Source organism: Lytechinus pictus, chromosome 2, assembly GCF_037042905.1.
Source record: "Lytechinus pictus isolate F3 Inbred chromosome 2, Lp3.0, whole genome shotgun sequence".
Lineage (NCBI taxonomy): Eukaryota > Metazoa > Echinodermata > Echinoidea > Temnopleuroida > Toxopneustidae > Lytechinus > Lytechinus pictus.
This window is the reverse complement of record NC_087246.1, coordinates 65903804-65922310: the sequence shown is the minus strand read 5'-3', so window position 1 is coordinate 65922310 and position 18507 is coordinate 65903804. Positions and strand designations below refer to the sequence as shown.

The window sequence follows — 18507 nt, the reverse complement described above, 5'->3', positions numbered from 1 at the left end:
CCTACTTCATGAATAAACATGATGTAATCAATGCTCTTTCCGCTCTGTGTACTCATTCTTGCACGGAGAGAGCACGTGTATTTTGCCTAGTCTTTGATTCTAGACCCTAACAGCATAAAAGCTTAAACTGCACAGGCATATTTTCAATTTCTTCTTTCTTTCTTTTTATTCTTTTGTTTGAGTGGTTGATTTACCTTAACCTTGCATTTTTAAGGTGTTTACAGTACAGTACATGAACATGAATCTGTGGCTTTGATACATGTACAGGCATATATTCCACAATCCCACTGATACTGTGCAGTTGGATTACCATGAGTGTATAGGTGACAAGACTATAAACAAATTTATCTTGCAAGTTCTGAAATGCTCACTCATTCTTTCAGATTTCAAAAGAGAAATTCCTTGACGCTTACCCCACCCCCTCTTTCCTTCTCTATCTCCTGTGTTTGCAGACACCACGATCTCCAGGGTTCATGGTGCACAATGAAGGTCGTTCATACATGTGATTGGAAAGAAGATCATTTGAGTTCAGTCTGCTGCTTCACTCTGCTGCAGCTGTCTCATCCATCCAAAGTGAGAATCCCGCATCTGGTGGTAGACGAAATCCTGCCATTAATGATCAGATGACACAGATGTGTCCTGGAGAGGATAGACAACCAGGCATCCTTTCATTAATACTTCCCCTAGTCCAACCTATTAGTTCATCTATTGTTTGCATTTGACAGATATACAAGTATATTTGCATTTGTTATATTTGGATATGAACGGACTTTGTCTCGGAAACAAAGTAAATAGAGATTGACGTATCTCCAGCTCCGGAGACTGACAGTCCTCTTGTAGCCACTATCAGGAAAGGAGATTGTGAATAACGCTGTATGGACGGGAAATAGCTCCTCAGATCATGATAGTCGGTCATCAGTGGTGATTACCGCGAGCACACTCAAGCTGCTTCCTGAGAGACGCTATGTAGGTCCTCACAAGGATTTGAGTATCTGGATGTAAGTGACATTCAGGTACTTAATCAAGAGAGACCTTCACTGTCAGGATTTTAATCAACTCGTATCAGTTTGAAACAATTACCGGTCTTTTGGGTTCGTGAAACCGGGAATTGGGAGTGTGCCTTTCTTGTGGATGTATTAAATGGCTTCAGAAGACTACTGCCCCTGCAACAGTGAATGTAACGCTTCATCAAGGTACAGCAGCAGCCCAGATCAGAGGACAAGTGCTGATAATCATGCACTCAAAGAACACTACACCCCTGTGCTAGTCATAGGTAAATATCATGTTTCATTCTTTTTATAAATAAAGTAAATAATTGAATTATTTAGTAACAATAATAGTTAAAAATAGTTTGAAATTAGTGTATAGTAGAAAATTCGTAAATTTATAAAAATGTACTTTTAGTTAATTGTTTTTTTTCTTCATATGTATAGGCCTTCATGTACATTGTATTTGTTGTAGATTATATAATCTTTATAGGAAAGAAGAGGAACAAATATTTCTGACATAGTCCACCTCAGAAAAATGTTGATTTGAATCAACAGAGAAAAATCAAATAAGCATGATGCTTAGAATTTCATCAAAATCGGATGTAAAGTAAGAAAGTTTTGACATTTTAAACTTTCGCTTATTTTTCACAAGATAGTTATATGCACAATAATCACATGCAAATGAGAGAATCGATGATGTCCCACACTCACTATTTCTTTTGTTTTTTATTGTTTAAATTATACAATATTTCAATTTTTACAGATTTGACAATAAGGACAAACTTGACTGAACCACATAATAACAATGGTAATTTCACATGTTTAGGGAGAAATAAAACTTTGTTTCACAGGACAATAAGGAGAAAATAAGAATATTTCATATTTCATATAATACAAAAGAATAAGTGAGTGGGTAATGTCATCAGTTCCCTCATTTGCATACCGACCAGGATGTGCATATAACTATTATGTGAAATTAAGCGAAAATGTCCTAACTTTCTTATTTTACATCCGATTTTGATGAAATTTTCAGTGTTATTATGCTTGTTGGATTTTTCTCTTTTTATCAACTTTTTGTTCGGGTGGACTTGTCTTTAATTAAAGGGATACTCCAGGCTGAAAATATGAAAATAGTAAAATTCATTGATCATGCTTTGTCATAACTTGTTATTCCTTGTCCAATTTGAATGAAGTATTCATTGGTCTGTTAATCTGATTTTTTCATCTGTTCAAATCATGTTATTTTCAGCATGTCAATATTCTAGTTCTTTTAGATTATATGTCCCCAAATGGTTTTGCTGCGAAGTTTAAAACTCTATGTTTGTTTTATTGGACAAATTTCCAGATTTTCTATCGGATTTTAATTCGATCAGATGCCCTATCAGAATTGCATATTTTTTCTTGTTTTCATAAAACCACCTTCTCAAGCATGGAATGGGCTGAAAATGTCAGGATAAAGTCTTTGTCAGTAGCTCTATATTATTCAATTAATAAATATGTAAAAGTAGTTCTATTCCTGATACTCTGAATCTCTGATACTGTCAAATGAAAGGGGCCCTATAAAGAAAAAGAACATTTGGAAACTGCAAACAATCAAGACATACTGCAGGAAACCAAAGAAAATCTAGGAAAATCAAGACAGCCCTATAAATTAAAAAATTGTGACTTGCAAAATTTTTCAGACTCCGAAGCTGTGCAAGGGTTTTTTTTTGTCCCTGGATTTGGAAAAAAGCAGGTTATGATAACAATGAGAGCAACATTCCTGAGTTCAATGTTGCATGCAATCCAAAAGTAAAGCAAACATTGAACGATTTATTTTGCTGTATGAATCACTTGCATGACATTCACATTTTCAATTTCAATTATACATTTTGAATGTATAATACTAAATGGAGAAGTAGTTCAGTTCAGGTTGTTGGGATACAATAAAGTGCATGAAAGAATTTCAAGGTTTAAAAAAGTCAAGGTATTATTGACTGCCCTTGTGCAATGTATGTATAATTATTGATGCAGACTTGCAGAGGGTGGGTCATGGTCTGTAACCAACAAACTCTGACACAAATTATTAAAGGGGTATACCTGTACTTGAGCTGATAAAGAAAATTCTGTTTTAAAAAATGCTTGAAATTTCATCAAAATCAGACAAGGAATAACAAAGAACTACCTGTATTCAGTTCTATACATTATCTTTATATGAAATGAATAAGCTAATCAGATTTTCTCTGTTATTGAAGTGCAACCTGGTATGTCCATGTAACTGTACATGTATGTAGGGATGTACAATGTATACGCCGCCGGAGGTGTCGTCAACATTGAAATCTTATTAAAAAACCAAGGTTAAGTTTTTGAAATGTCATCACAACCTAGAAAATATATGGACCTAGTTTATGAAACTCCTATAAGAGTAATCAAGTATTACTGTACATCCTGCCAGAGTTTCAGGTCACATGACTAAGGTCACAGGTCATTTTTGTAGGGCAATGAACTTTACCATGTTGGGGGAATCAATATCAATATCGAAATCTTAACCAAGGTTAAGAAAGTATATGGAACTAGTTCATGAAACTTGGGCATTAGGGTAATCAAGTATCACTGAAGATCCTGATTGAGTTTCAGATCACATGACCAAGGTGGAAGGTCACTTAGGGTCAATGAACTTTGGCCATGTTAGGGGTATTTGTGGAATTGTCATAACTTTTAAAAGTTTATAGATCTAGTTCATGAAACTTGGACATAAGAGTAAGTGAGTAACCATGTATCCCTGAATTGTGTGTTTCAGGTCACATGACCAAGATCAAAGGTTCTTTATGGTCAATGAACTTTGGCCGTGTTGGGGTATTTGTTGAATTGGCATCATAACTAATAGAAAGTTTATGGGTCTAGTTCATGAAACATAGACATAAGGTTTAATCAAGTCCGAATGATTGTTTTGCACATGTCTTACATGTATTGTAGGTGACATGACCATGGTCCTGTGCGTGATACTGGCACTGGTCCGACGGTCCCAGACCAGTAAAAATTGCTGTCGGGCCAGTTACTTTTCAGAAATAGCCAGATTTACTGGTCTGACATGACCAGTAAAAAATATATCAAACTAATATAAATGATATTTTCTCCTCTTTAGTATCTTAAAAAATGGCTTTCCAAAATTGAGAAATGGTTCTTATTATAATTGTGTTGTGTGTGTATGACAATGTGTGCACTGTTTGTTAGTACATTTTTTTTTCTTTTGGGGGGGCAATAAAAGATGGCAAAATAATCAAGTCGTTTTTATGTTTTTCTTTATTTTTGGGGACCAGTAAATTATAGGTTCGGACCAGTAAAAACTGGCAAAACTGGGTATTTACTGGTCCGACTTAAACAGGTTGGACCAGTAGAAAAAAGTGTTCGTGTGGAGCCCTGCCATGGTCAAAGGCCATTATGGATCAATGGACATAGTATTTTTTTATTATTATATAAATGTTATCTTTTGTGAAAAGCTGTTTTCAAAGTCAGCATTGCTGCTACAGTACATATCGAATCGCGTAATGCAGGCGAGACTGCCAGGGGCGTTCCACTTGTTTTAATTATAAAGATGTACGTGCACAGCCCTGTTTGCTCTTTGGCCCTACTTTAATCATGAATGTGTGCAGTACTGGCAGACAATTTAATAATGTTTGAAACTTCCGAATTGCTCTATTAAATTGTGCTTGTAATAGAAAATTTGAAATAGTTTAAAATGCAGGACAGAAAGAAAAAAATATATAAAGTATACATGTACTTTGGTGAAAGGAAATTGGTGCATTTTCTCAATTTGGTTTTTGATAGAGTGTCCTTTCCATGAATGATTTGTAATATTCATAAAATTGTATGAAAACTACAATTTTGATGAGATTTGCCCTGCCTCATGGTAATGGAATGTTTTAGCGATTTTTAATTTTTTTTTTCTTCAGGTAATGGCCCATCTGGGATCTGTCTGTCATATATTTTGTCTGGTAACTGGCCATACTTCACGGGTGAGCCACATCCAAACTCTATACTGCAACTCAAACTAGAAGGGAACGAACACCAGTCTATTTTAGAATGTGTAAGTATGACATTGGATTTATTTCAAGGCAAATAATGATAATATTGAGCTTCATCAAGTCATCAATACTTGGGTTTTCTCTTTTATTGGCACCATTCTCTGATGCCCGTCTACATTTGAAATTGAATATCCATCTTTGAATAAATTCATAAATCTTTTTCATATGGCAATGAAATAAGATGTCATGAATGTACCAAAAGCTTGCCCAACATAGCATGATGTAATGTGTAGAACAAGACTGGATGTTGTGTTTTGTCTGTTCATTGATGATACTTGTAGACTTCTGGAATACCACAGCTCTTGGTTATTGAAGTACTGTGATAGTTCCCCCCCTGAAAGAAATTTCGAATCTAGCCAAATGGTGATGATGAACAAATAATATTCATTACAGTATATTATTCTATTATGCAGAATAGATAACCTTTTTATGCACTTTAAAAGGACTTTGGAACAAAGTTTTTAAGAGTAGACATAAAAACCTTATAAATGCAGGCTTACATCAATTATTGTGTTTGCTTGAGTAATGACTTTTAACGAAACTTCTCTTTGGATGTCGACCGCGAGATGCTACCTGCAGTTTGTATTGATTTTTTCCATTTTATTTTCATTTTATGCAGGATTTGGATTACCTAAGCGAAGGCCTTGAGGGACGCTCCCACAACCCTGTGGCCCTTCTGTTTGACACCCTGTCCCGCCCTGAGGCTGACCAGGGAGAGGATGAGAAATCTCGGTTGGAATGGCGCCACCAACAGACCAATGCTGTGGATCATATCGTACTTGGAACGGGAAAGCCAGGTGGATCGTGGTGGGTAAGTAATCGGCTGGGGTCGGCTCATGTCTGCTCACAGAGGGCAAGAAAATTATCTCCAATTGTGACCTGCCATACCAAAACCAACAATAAGGCCCCCTGAATGAATATTTGGGTTTGATCGAGCATGAAAAAGCACATCTTGTAGCTTGATTTGTGATATTGATAAAAAATAAGCCACACAATTACTTGAATGAATGCAGAAGAAATTATGGGAGAGCTTCAAAAAGAAGGCAGTCTAAATAAGGTTTGAAGTTCAGGTTTCACTCAAGCTGTGCAATCTCAATGAAACTTCCAAGCAGTCCTCAAAAAATGGTGTCAAATTTTGTGTATCTTGTCTTTTATTCAACTTTACAACTCATTCAGATTAGCTAGTTTTCTGATTCGTACATTTTGAAGAACACATTTTTATTTTGGCTATTGACAGAGAACCTTCCCTGGTGATTTATTGTTGGTTTTGGGGTTGCTGGTCACAATTGTATTTCAACATTTGATATTTTTTAAAAGATTGTATGGTTTTCAAACTAATATCATACATACATGTAGTATATTTTGCGGAATGAAAATTAGGGATCTAGTTATTTTGGCTCATTTTGAGTGATGGAATTGTGAGATTGGGACAGCAAGTATGAATAAAATCGTATATAGATAGTTTGTTTGATCTTTCCACTCCTGCACTTTAGTGTTATAAATTTTAGCATTCTTTTGTATTCATGACACAAATCACTTCTTTAAATAATGTCCCTTTTGTAGTGCAAACAGGTTTCCCAAATTATTTTGATTTAACATGACATTAAGTCAAATAAATTGGACATGACTTTTCGGAATATGGCAACTTCTATGCGATGTATAAATGTGGATGTATACCGGTAATTTGTAAAACAAATGTCAATTGTATTTTTTGCCATCTGGATCAGACTCACTGTTGTAATGTTCAAGAACACAAATTGATATCATATTCTTTGAAATTATGCAGGTACTACTCTCATTGACATCTATACTTTTGTTACAGTACATGCTTCATTTGATCTATTTGATTCTTCACATGCTATCATCAATGTCAATGTTCTTTAACCGTTAGGCTGCTTGGGCCATTGCTGCTTTAGAAAACCTACAGCGTATATCAACAAGAACTCCTGAATATGCTCATTAAGTCACAAATTAAAAGAAATATTCATACATTTACAGTGTAGGACCTATCATATATATGTGCATAAGAAATCTGCTTTCATTGATTTGAGAAATATACTTTCACAATGTATACACAACTCCTGAATATTAAGGCTCAACAGGTGGTTTCAGACCGCCTCGAAGTTCGTCAGTTCCAGGTATTTTTTGATCGGGAATTTACCCTGATCAGAAAATACCAGGTAATATTGGCAATGTGAAAGCAAATTACGTGTAATCTCCCCGAAAGAAAATACCCACTAAATAGTAGGTACTTGTCAAAATTATGAGAGCTTTCACGGGGATTTTACCAAGGTCGCAGGTATTTTGGTAATGTGAAAGCAATTTACGGGAACTTTTAGCTTAGCGTGTAGTTGGGCGCGTGCGCCTTGGGTGGCTGCTGAGCTAGTGATTTTGAATCTCGCGCCTCGCTTGCTTATCAGACCATACTGCGCACGCTCGTAACTTCAGAAACTTATCCCGAAGGGTATGTTTCAGGGCGGTGTGAATGCAGGAATAATTAATGGGTATTTTTTAGCCTAAAAAAGTTCTTGTAATTTAACAGGGATTCTTGTGATCGAGGCGGTTTGAAACCACCTAACAAGTCCATTAACAGTAGGTCTATTATTTACAGTCCATTGCATGAACCTGTTTAGGTGTTTGACTACAGTAGTATAGTGTGATCCAAGGATGTGGAGTATAAAAAATGGTGCCAAGGTCTGCACCTTTATCACGTTTCAGAGTGACATGACCTAATTCTTTTTTTTTTTTGTGTGTGTGTGAGTCAGTTAGTATTTATGTACATGTGATTGTGTACTTTTTTATTTGTCTGAATTTTCAGTACAGTGCATTCATGTATTTGCTCAACAGAATACAGACCCCAAATGTATTTTATAGTCAATACAATTACAGAATGCATTATTGTAATCACTTGATTTTTTTTCCTTTACACTTTTATTTCATAATTGTATGAATGGGAAATGATCCACATGTACTTGATGAAATTGATATTTGAATGATAAAAGGCTGTATGTACATATACACTGTATACTCATTTTTATGAAAAATAACATGATGTGATTGTACCATTTAACTTGTTCATACATTTATTTTGCCGCATTTTCTAATACTATTCTACTAGATTTTTATGGTCTCATATAAACAAATGAGGATTTAGGAGAAACTAAATATTATTGGCACCCCTTTAAGAAACAAACCTTTGAACCCCCAATCAAAATCTATGAGATTGTTCTTAATACAAACAATGATAGACTGTAGATGCCATTAAATCTGCATTCAAAATATTGATATTTCCTCACAGTATGGAGAGACACCTGTCACTCAAAATAGACTGTACACACTTGAAGATAGTAGTACTTCTTCCTATAGAGGTGTCACGTAAAGGAGGAAAATATTGGACCATTTTACAAACAAATATCAATATTTGTATTTCCAAAGAATTATAAAATTTTATATTAAGAATAATATGAATTTTCCATTGTCAAGCAACTTGAGCAAGTACATGTATGTATACAATTCATTGTATAAGCCTACATGTGCGCTTTGAAACACCAGTATAAAGCGCCCTACAAATGTTATTATTGAATTATTATTATTACATGTATAATGATGTTACAAAAAAAGAAGAAGACTTTTTAATAATAGCTTTTAATAGGGAATTATGCTACCAGGATTAATTACACTCTTTGTAATATCCATATTTTATCCTAGGATTTCAGGATTATCTGAAATTCTGAATGTTTGTAATATTTGCTGACCATATTTTTCATGGACGCTTTGCAAATACTGGTATGGGTTAAAAAACGACATTGGAAAAAAATTGCCAACTCAATCAATATTTCCATGCATCCCAGTCAAAATCTTCAAATATTTAAACTTTTAGGAGAGGAGGAGAGAGAAAAAAGGAGTGTGAGAGAGAAATACTTTCCTTTATTATTGATGTTTTAGTAATACCATAATACATTCACAATATGTTATTGATACCACCTATGATCTACAATGTACATATGTATCTCCATTTGCTAGATATTTATTCTAATATTTAGAGGTAGGTGTTAAGACAGTTTTGATAGGGACTAAAATATTTTTTGTGTCATTTGAGCACAGGTATGCTTGCCAATCAAAATATAATTGCAATGTTCTTACCACTGTGGTCATTATACCTTTGGTGTCGTTGAGGACAAAACAAAGTTGTTCTCTAACTACATGAATTTTTTATCTTGTTTGTGATTAGGAAATGGATGACTCTGTATTGACCCTTAGTCTTGGGGCATGGATGGAGATGCCTGACATGAGCTTTGATGAATGGGCAGCTGAGTACAGGTACACAAATAACATACATTTTCCTTTCATTGATGATCCTTGTTGATTTGGAAAGACAGATAAAAACTTTGCCCGAGAAATACTTTTTTCAGGCATTTTGATGTAGTCCTAACTCCTCATTTTATCTTGTCGATCTTATGACTCACAATTCATGTTACTGGAAATGGACTTCAAAGAAGTCCTATGCAAATGCCTACCATTTTATGATCCTTCCGGGGGGGGGGGGGGGGGGGGGGGGGCAGTCAAATATATTGCTGTACACACGCGTGACCAAGCAATTTCCAAGCACCACTTAAACAAGTTTTTCTCTGTGTGCAAAATAACCCCCTAAACAAGTTTTTTGTGGGCTTTATTTACACATTTTGGCCCCTTAACAAGTTGTCGCCAAAATATGACCTCGGGGGAAAAAGCTTGGGGAAAAAACATACCCTAAACACGTTTGGCTAGTCTTAATAAGAAAGCTTTTGGAAAAAAAACATACCCTAAATACGTTTGACCCCGCGATTGACCATTGACCAGTCTTTCAAAACCACCCTTTTCTTGAAAATTTGTGTTTTTTATACCCTTAACGAGTGCACGCGCGGCCCGCATCCAAACTGAAAAACACCCCTTTAAACACGTTTTTTTTGGTCACGCGTTAAGCAATATATTTGACTGCCCCCCCCCCCCGCATCCAAACTGAAAAACACCCCTTTAAACACGTTTTTTTTGGTCACGCGTTAAGCAATATATTTGACTGCCCCCCCCCCCCCCCCCCCGGGATCCTTCTCACAGTCTCATCTGTGCTTGTCAAATAATAGTTTGGTATATTCCCAGAGCTTTAATATTAAGGTTTTTTTTTTGCTCGATCAATTTATCAATTACTCAATAGAATAACTAAGACAGACCAAATTTTCTCGTGATTTTAATGTTTTGTTACAAAGAATTCAATCATCAGTCATGCTCATTAACATTAGTACATGTAATTAATACCACTACATGGAAGTTTGGATGCCTAAAGCTTGAACACTTGTATGGACCTCCATACTCACACAAAAATTGGTGAAGCCAAAACTGTTCTTGATCTTCAAAGTATTACAGGGATTTCTTACATGCAGGAAATGGCCTGATCCATTATCCCAAGCCTAGGGGTATCAAGGTAATGAAGTGATTTTTCCAAGAAACGAGGTCCTTATCACAAGATTTGCCTATATTTTGATCTATAATCTGACCATGGTCTTGTTACTTTGGACTATTGAATGAATCAAGAGATCTTCTTTGGTCAATGTATGGGTGGGTGCTCTTTTATTTGCTTCTGCTCGGAACCTTTGATTTGGGATTAGGTTATTGATTCCAGTGGTGGTAACAGTGAGATTATTGTTTAGAAAATTTGACAAATTAGAGCCTGGTATCTGTATTTTGGTGGGAGCTACTTGTACATGTTCATGGGTATAAAGCATGTCAAATACAAAGACTTATCTACAGTTCTAAGGTTCTTACAGGCAGCTCACATGTGATATGGTTTCTAATTATCAAAGAGTCCCATTAAAATAGACCTGTCATCTGTGATCACATGCCTTATAAAAAAAATCACTTATCTGACAAGACTTACATGTATCTCCCAAAGGTTGTTTTTGCTAGTCTTGTCACAATGTTTGTTATACTCTGTATTGACATGCTAATTCAGTCATTAGATTCACTATTAATATTGCAATTAACAGATGAAAGGACACGGTGAACTAATAGAAGTACACGTATGTCCTATGCTTCTGGATTATAGTTGGTCTCTGTGTTTAAACTTTGCGATTAGAGAATTTCCAGGGTAGCATTTAATCGGCAAGGATTTTTTAATAAGTCAATCAAGCTACATGTTTTGAAGAATAAACGAAGATACTTAGCTCAGATTTGACAGATTCAGTCTTTGCATGCCTACCTATGTAAAAGTTTCTGATTGAGACTGCATGTCTCATTGTATACGAATGAGAGCCTACTGATCATGTACAGTACAAGTATGTCAATTCTTTATTTTTGGAAATCGTCATAATGAAGGAACTGTGTTGCCAAGGAAAAGGATAAAGAAACTACCTTGATCGATATATGTGGTTTGTGACTTGTGAGTATTGATAGTAATGATGATATTGGATATTTACACATTCACCAAATAAGCATTTTAGAGTATCAATTCTGTATAAGACTTCATTCTTTTTCAGATTAGGAGATGAAGATTGACCATGTATTCTGTGCTTTGATTTCAACTTATTTTTCTTAACAGGGAAACACACAAGGACACCATGGTAGTGAACAACCAACAAAGAGCGACATTGTCTGAGGTGGCTCACTACTATCAAGATTACGTCAAAACCAAGAAGCTGGATGACAACTTTGTGCCTTACACCAAGGTTCTTTCTATCCGTCGTCTCAAGGGCCGACGTGTCATCAATGATGAAAGTGGAGAGCCGGAGATCCGATGTCAGCGATGCTGTAAGCTGGAGGGAGAGAATCTCTTTGAGGTCAAAGGTGAGCACATCGACCCCCATTGTGGTTGCCGGCAACAGTTCACTGTGCTGTCTCCCAACGTTGTTCTTGCAACAGGGATGATGGGGAAACCGAATCGGCTCAACGTTCCGGGAGACGAATTCCGGTATGTGAGGTACGACCTGAAGTACCTTGAGTCTGCCATTCAGGAAGGGGAACTTAGTAGTCAGTCCTATCCTGTTCTGGTGATAGGGTCGGGACTCTCTGCTGCCGATGCCATTTTGATGGCTCGGAATGCAGGAGTGCCAGTTGTCCATGTCTTCCGGAGATCACCATGGGATTCTGCAATTTCCCTCAGCAAACTGCCCAAGGTTGTGTACCCAGAGTACTATCGAGTCCTGCAGATGATGCGAGGGGAGCTCGAGGAGGAGGGGTACACGCCATTTCCAAAGCACCAGGTGCTGGATTTCAGCAGGGACTTCTTTGTTACCATATCAGGTAACGATGTAACACAGCGTGTTGCTGTCTCAATGGTCACCGTCTTGATAGGAGCCAAGCCGGACCTGTCTTTCTTACCTGGTGGAGGGGTTAGCCTGGGTGAAGAAAGCAGCGACATCAACTGCAAGAACAATCCTGTAAGTGTTGATCCCATAACCATGGAGACAGAGGCAGAGCCTGGGCTGTATGCCATGGGTCCTTTGGTTGGCGACACATTTGTTCGATTTGCCTCTGGAGGAGCCCTGGCGATTGCCAGTCACCTCGTAAAGAAGAAGTGTTGTCAGAATTCATGCTGTATGAGCTCCTAATACAATTCATATTTATGGAGATTGTCAAAAAATGTTGATATTTCATCAGTGTTTGATTTGCTGACTAACAGAGTCTTTATATGGAAAATAGTATTTTTTATATGTAGTTTAATACCTTAAGAAACATCAACATCAATTTATCTAAATTCACATGTTTTATTTGATACCAGTTCCCAGTGAACACTTGTTTTCTGTTATACATGCACAATTTTGAGGGAAAAGTGTTTTATATTACATGTATGCTGCTGTTCCAGTACTTTTCAGACGGTGGTATTTTGTCTGAAAAATCTTTATACCACTTTACCAGACATATTTTGTTGGTATGATCAATGCCAACTTTTCTCTTGATTATATTATGTTTGTCTCCATGAATTTGAATTCAATTTCATTCATCGACATACACATACATATGTAACATGCAGACTTAAAAAAAAAGTCACATTGTTCTCTATGTCTCTAAACTGTCCAAATTTCACTTTTCTTTAATGCTTTTTGTTATTTGTTTTATATGGAACTGAATGTAACTTATTTTTATATGATTTCGTTTTTATTCAGTCAGGGGGAGATGTAAGTGCCTTTAATTAGCTTACTATTCGTAGAAAATGCAGAAATCTTTGTGGTTTGATCAGACCATTCTGACTCTTATCTAAATTTGTCAATGTAATTAAATAGTTCAAAGGCATGTATACTGAGCATCCAGCCTATAATTCTGGATGCAAAGGGATTTTTTTTTTTTTTTGGGTGTAAATTTACAATTTGAAATTCTATTATGCATGGATTAAAATTCTAAAGATATTTCTCTTATCTTGACCAAGACAAAGGTTTGTTTTGGTTGGAGGAAGCCCAGTCGAATGAAAGGTCAGAGACTCAGAGTAGTGCCGGACTCCAACTTTCCTCCAACCAAGATACTCCTACTGGTTTCCAGGAGTATCTTGGTTGGAGGAAGATCAGATTAACTCTGTCCAGACTGGCACTACTCCAACCTTTCCTCCGACTGTGCTTCCTCGGACCCTTCAGGTGACCAAAACAGCCTTTGTCTTGGTCGTGATAATCTTTGGAAATTTAATCCATGCGTATACGCCGACTAGGATCCCACATCTGATCAAGGCTTATGATAGACATGTGAAGAAAAACAAAAATAGATTAGCAGTAGTTATTGCAATAGTTATTTTATGAACCTCAAGAGTATATTGGACATATGACAAACATTACAATAATCACACAAATAAAGGCTAAGAATGGTATTTCTGCCGAATTTATTGCAAGACCCATTTTTTCCTGTGAAACAGTAAACCATTAAGTTTTTGTATGATTTATTACAAACTTTGAATGTGATATACTTGTAATGAGCTAATTAAATTAAAATTTGTTTTTGAAATATCAGTTTTGAAGGAGAAGTGACGTAACTGTAATTCATACATGTACATGTACAACAGTAGGGATGATCTGACTTCCAATATTTTTAATTGTACAATAAATGGGAATACTGTATGTATATAATTGAACTTATTGAAGTTTATTTATATGATTCTCTTGTAACTGAAGTATCAAATTGTTTTCTAATTTAAGTTATGTTGTGAATGTACCAGGAATTAGATTTTTTATTTCAACATTAAAAAAAAAATTGTGTTTCTGCAACTGTCTCCTTTAAAAACATAGAAAGAGATATATATATATATAAATATAGACGGGGGGGGGGGGGGGCTTCTAAAAAAACTGACTTCTTGTATGTATAAGGGAGCATCGGTTGTCTTCTTTTATAGAGTCATATTTTTGTTAAAATTGGGGGACTTTGGTAGATTTTGCAGTACTTAAATAGCTTTTTAGGTTGGATTTTGGAAAAATGAAATTACCATAAAGTGATTTCAAGTACAAGTTCTTCAAGGCTAGTACTGTGGCTTTATGCATAGCAGTGTTCAGGGTTCAACAGCCAATCAAAGTTTTTCATAGATCAATAAGCCTATTCACGGTTGTAAACTGCGTACGAGCTGAGCAGTTAAAGGTCATGTGAGATAAACCATGAAGGTGGTTTTCAAATTCACAGACGAAGGCATTTGTGATTTGATGATTATTCAGGTATTCCTTTTAGAATATTCTTTTCATCACATCCAAGCTGAAGAGTAACAAAGTCTTCATAATTAATGGTATTTGGCAGTAGCCCAAACAACAGTGAAATGTGCCAAAAGTAGGCAATAAAACAAACAGATTGCCAAACTTTACCCCTGATGTACTATTCTAGTCACCTATACAATGCATTTTGCTCTTAGAATTTGAATGCTTTGCCGGGAAAGCTTATACAACATCCTCATTTGAAAATGTTAGTGCTTATCCCAATAAAAAATCGCAAAGGTCATTTAGAAAGTTGATCATGAGCTAACCGTGAACTGGCTTATTATTGGCTTTTCTGCTTCAGATTTTATATTTGGAGTCTGGAATTTTATTTTCTGTATAGGCCTACATTACATATCTTAGATTTATTCTATAAATTGCAGAGATATTCATTGATGAAGGACAAGATTTTTTCTCACTTTTTTTTGCACAGTACTTAAGATATTATTTTGTATTCTTTGGTTGCTTTATAATTTTCTATCTTTTTTGATACCTCAATTCAGTTTCCTTCCCTATGTGTTTATTCTTATTTAAATCGAGAGGACTTTAATTGTATTCATTTGATTATTATTTTTGTATTTCTTCCTTACAGTTTTCTCTTCAGCCCGCTTTATTCATTAATTTTGCTAGGAATGGGAATAGATACAAGATCAAGTATTTGTTATTAAAGGTTAAATTATGCAAAATGAAAATTTGAGATTTTATTTTTCATCTCTTAACTACAGGACCTACATGTGCATGTACATGTTTCCATTTTGTTATATTTTTTTCAATCATAAATTGTTGAAAAGTAATTCAAAAAATGTTTTTCAGTAAATTATCACATGACTGTCTCACTTTAGAGGCTAGAATTCTTCACAGTAAAATAGAGACATGAAATTATTTAGGTGTGACAAGCAGAAGGAATAAAGGAAACCCAAGGAGAGAATCAATTTTATAGGAAGAAGTAAAATGAGAGGAAGAATTTAAAACAATTTTCATATAAATCAGTTTGAAGTCTTTTTGAAGTTTGAAAACACTTGCTGTAGGGATCCTCAAATTGGCGCACATGCTTCAAAATGGCTGATTTTGTAGAGAGCCATCTATCTCTCCATTTGCTTTAATAGAATACAAATTTTTCAAATTTTCCCTTTGATTTTCCATATTTTGGATTACCTCCTCCACCTCCTGCCTCAACACATGAGGTATAGATTACATTGCCCTAAAACATTTGTTGTGCTCAGAAGGTGGAAAGATGCCATTTGGAAGACAATGGTGAATATTTGAAAATATGTGCACAAAATCAGCAATTTTGAATCACGTTTGTCAATTTGAGGATCCCCGTAGAAAATTTTAACAAGTCTTATCAAGCTTTAATAAACTCTCTTATAATTTTAATACCTATTTTGACAAAACTACTTATTGTCTCATCTTACTCTTTCTCCTCAGATTGATTCTCTCCTTGGATTTGGTTGGGTCTTAACTTTTAAAAACCCTTGTGATTCTGAGAAAAGTGGTTGGTATTTTTCCACCAAGCGAATCTCGGTTAAAATGTGGTCGAGTATTAAAGAGTACCGAAGTGATGACATCACAAAAAACTTTTTTTGTATTTCCACGTTTTTGATACCATATTTTGGAAGAGCATGATGAAAAAACCCCACAACCCAAATTTGGTGGGAATCGGTCCAAGGTGCTCCAAGATATGACCTCATGAATACGTAATTAGTCCCATTTCAAGTCAATGTTTTACCGTATATATGCCTGGTTCTTAACATTTAGAACCAGCCCAATAATACATTGACTTCAATGGGGCTGATTATGTATTCATAAGGTCATTTATTTCTTGAATTTATTCCTTGAAATGCATGTGCGCTGTAATCTTAGTAATTACGGCTGCCAAGCTACAGCTGGGGTAATAATATCCAAGTCCTTTGGAAGCGCATAGAGACATTATTCATAATTGTGATATGCGCTATACAAGAACTGTTTATTGTTATTATATCTTGGAGCCCCATGGACCGATTCCCACCACATTTGGGTTGTGGAGTTTTTTCATCATGCTCATGATCAAAATATGGTATCAAAAACGCCGACATGCAAAAATGGAAAATTGATGATGTCCTTCAGTACTCAATTTGCTTTATAAGTAGTAGAAATTTGAAGACGTAGGCGTTATGGTTCTCAGAATCTGTCAGTTGTCATATGTGTCGAGAGTGTCATCTTTGAATGATATGGCAAACTACAAATATTACATGTATAGTCTTACTGATTATTTTGGTACCAAAGTCTCAAAATGGCCCCAAAAGTGAGTTACATCCTTCTATTAATCAACTCTTAATTGCTCTAACAAAATGTTATACCACAAGCTGCCAGTTTGAGTACTATGTACTTAGATTAGGGAAAGGTCCTCTTTATGTCTGTAGAATGATGATGATAATCGTCCTGCATTTACGAATGGCAAGGTTGAAGTTAAAGGTGGCAGGATTCAACCAAAGACCCTGTGCAATTTGAAAATGGAAGAGATGAAATACTACATGAAATTAGTAACATTAATTTGTTATTATAGTGTTTTACAGTGGGGTAAATTGTATGGCCCTTTTGAACATGTTATGTAGCCTATACAAGTTTTACAAGTTGGACATTGTCGATTTGTTGACCTGAAAATTTGCTGCATTCATGAAATACTATGTGCCATGTTTGACACAATTTGCCATGTCCAAGTTGAAAGGTACAGTTATCAGTCACTTAAATCTTGCATTTTGATTGACCAAGAGCAAAAATGTGATGAAGTTTTAGAAATATATATTTTAATTTGTAACACAGCTAATGATGCAGTATCTGTTATGTGGTTGTGGAAAAGGAGTCTTTGATTTGCTTTTGTGCAATATTGAAATGGGAGAAAGTTGATGTTTTCCTTATCTGTATTCTTTAATCTTTATTCAATTAAAAGCTTTTTGATGTATACAGGTAAGAAAGATCACATTGGACAGTAGGGTTGGTAAGTGTCATATATGACATTCCTTTTTATGCTGTATATGTTTTATTAAGCACCCACTTATGATATTGGTAATGACATATAGGTTTATGAATTGACAGTTTCTACTATATTATGTTTTATATATTTCAGATTTACATATTGCACATGTAACATACTATACACTCTGGTAAACTTACATAAACAGCTACAGGGTAGTTCTTATTAAGGCATCTCAAGAACAAAATTATTTGGTAAATAACTAAAGGTCCTTATATTCTCATATTATTGTGTGTAATATGTTAAATGTCTTTTGACAATGTACATGTATGTACTATCCTTTATTATAATTTAAATGAATTGAATTCATTTTGGTAGTACTGAAATAAACAACAAAAAATGAAAGGCAAAATATTATTTCATTGATGCAAGTTAGGTTGTTTGTGTACACAGCACAGTGGTTAGAATAATGTATAATAATTGTTTGGACTGCCATTACTACTCATAAATCGCACAAACACATTTATCTACTAGTTGTACATGCAATTCAGATGATTGCCTGAAGATGGGTATTTCTGTATATTTCTTTGATTATTTTTACTTTCAGTTTTCATGGAAAAAAAATAAATGGTGAACCATGATCAAATTCAAAATTAGTCCACATAATGTATGATTAGGTGTGGGGTTGACTGTTTTTAGATCTGGTGCCCGTTTCATAAAACTTGTTACAATGACAAATGTGTAATAATGGTTCATGCATTAGCTACTGAAATCATTCATTTTGATGTACTGATTCTAAATTTGTTTATAGA

The 18507-nt window shown here is 35.3% G+C and overlaps 1 protein-coding gene across 1 annotated transcript; it reads left to right on the top strand.

Annotated features, from left to right (window-relative positions):
- The first annotated feature begins 373 nt into the window (after positions 1-373).
- Positions 374-14247, top strand: LOC135153184 (oxidative stress-induced growth inhibitor 1-like). Its single transcript, XM_064095435.1, has 5 exons — positions 374-1273; positions 4922-5055; positions 5673-5864; positions 9285-9373; positions 11625-14247. Exons 1-5 carry the CDS (start codon positions 1141-1143, stop codon positions 12631-12633), a joined length of 1557 nt encoding a protein of 518 aa, XP_063951505.1. The 5' UTR covers positions 374-1140; the 3' UTR covers positions 12634-14247.
- Positions 14248-18507: the final 4260 nt, after the last annotated feature.

Bases quoted from the DNA above. Each gene is read 5' to 3' on its own strand.
- LOC135153184 (XM_064095435.1), top strand. From the start codon at position 1,141: ATGGCTTCAGAAGACTACTGCCCCTGCAACAGTGAATGTAACGCTTCA. The intron at 5,056-5,672 runs GTAAGTATGACA...CATTTTATGCAG, and splicing joins ACCAGTCTATTTTAGAATGT to GATTTGGATTACCTAAGCGA. The intron at 5,865-9,284 runs GTAAGTAATCGG...GTTTGTGATTAG, and splicing joins AGCCAGGTGGATCGTGGTGG to GAAATGGATGACTCTGTATT.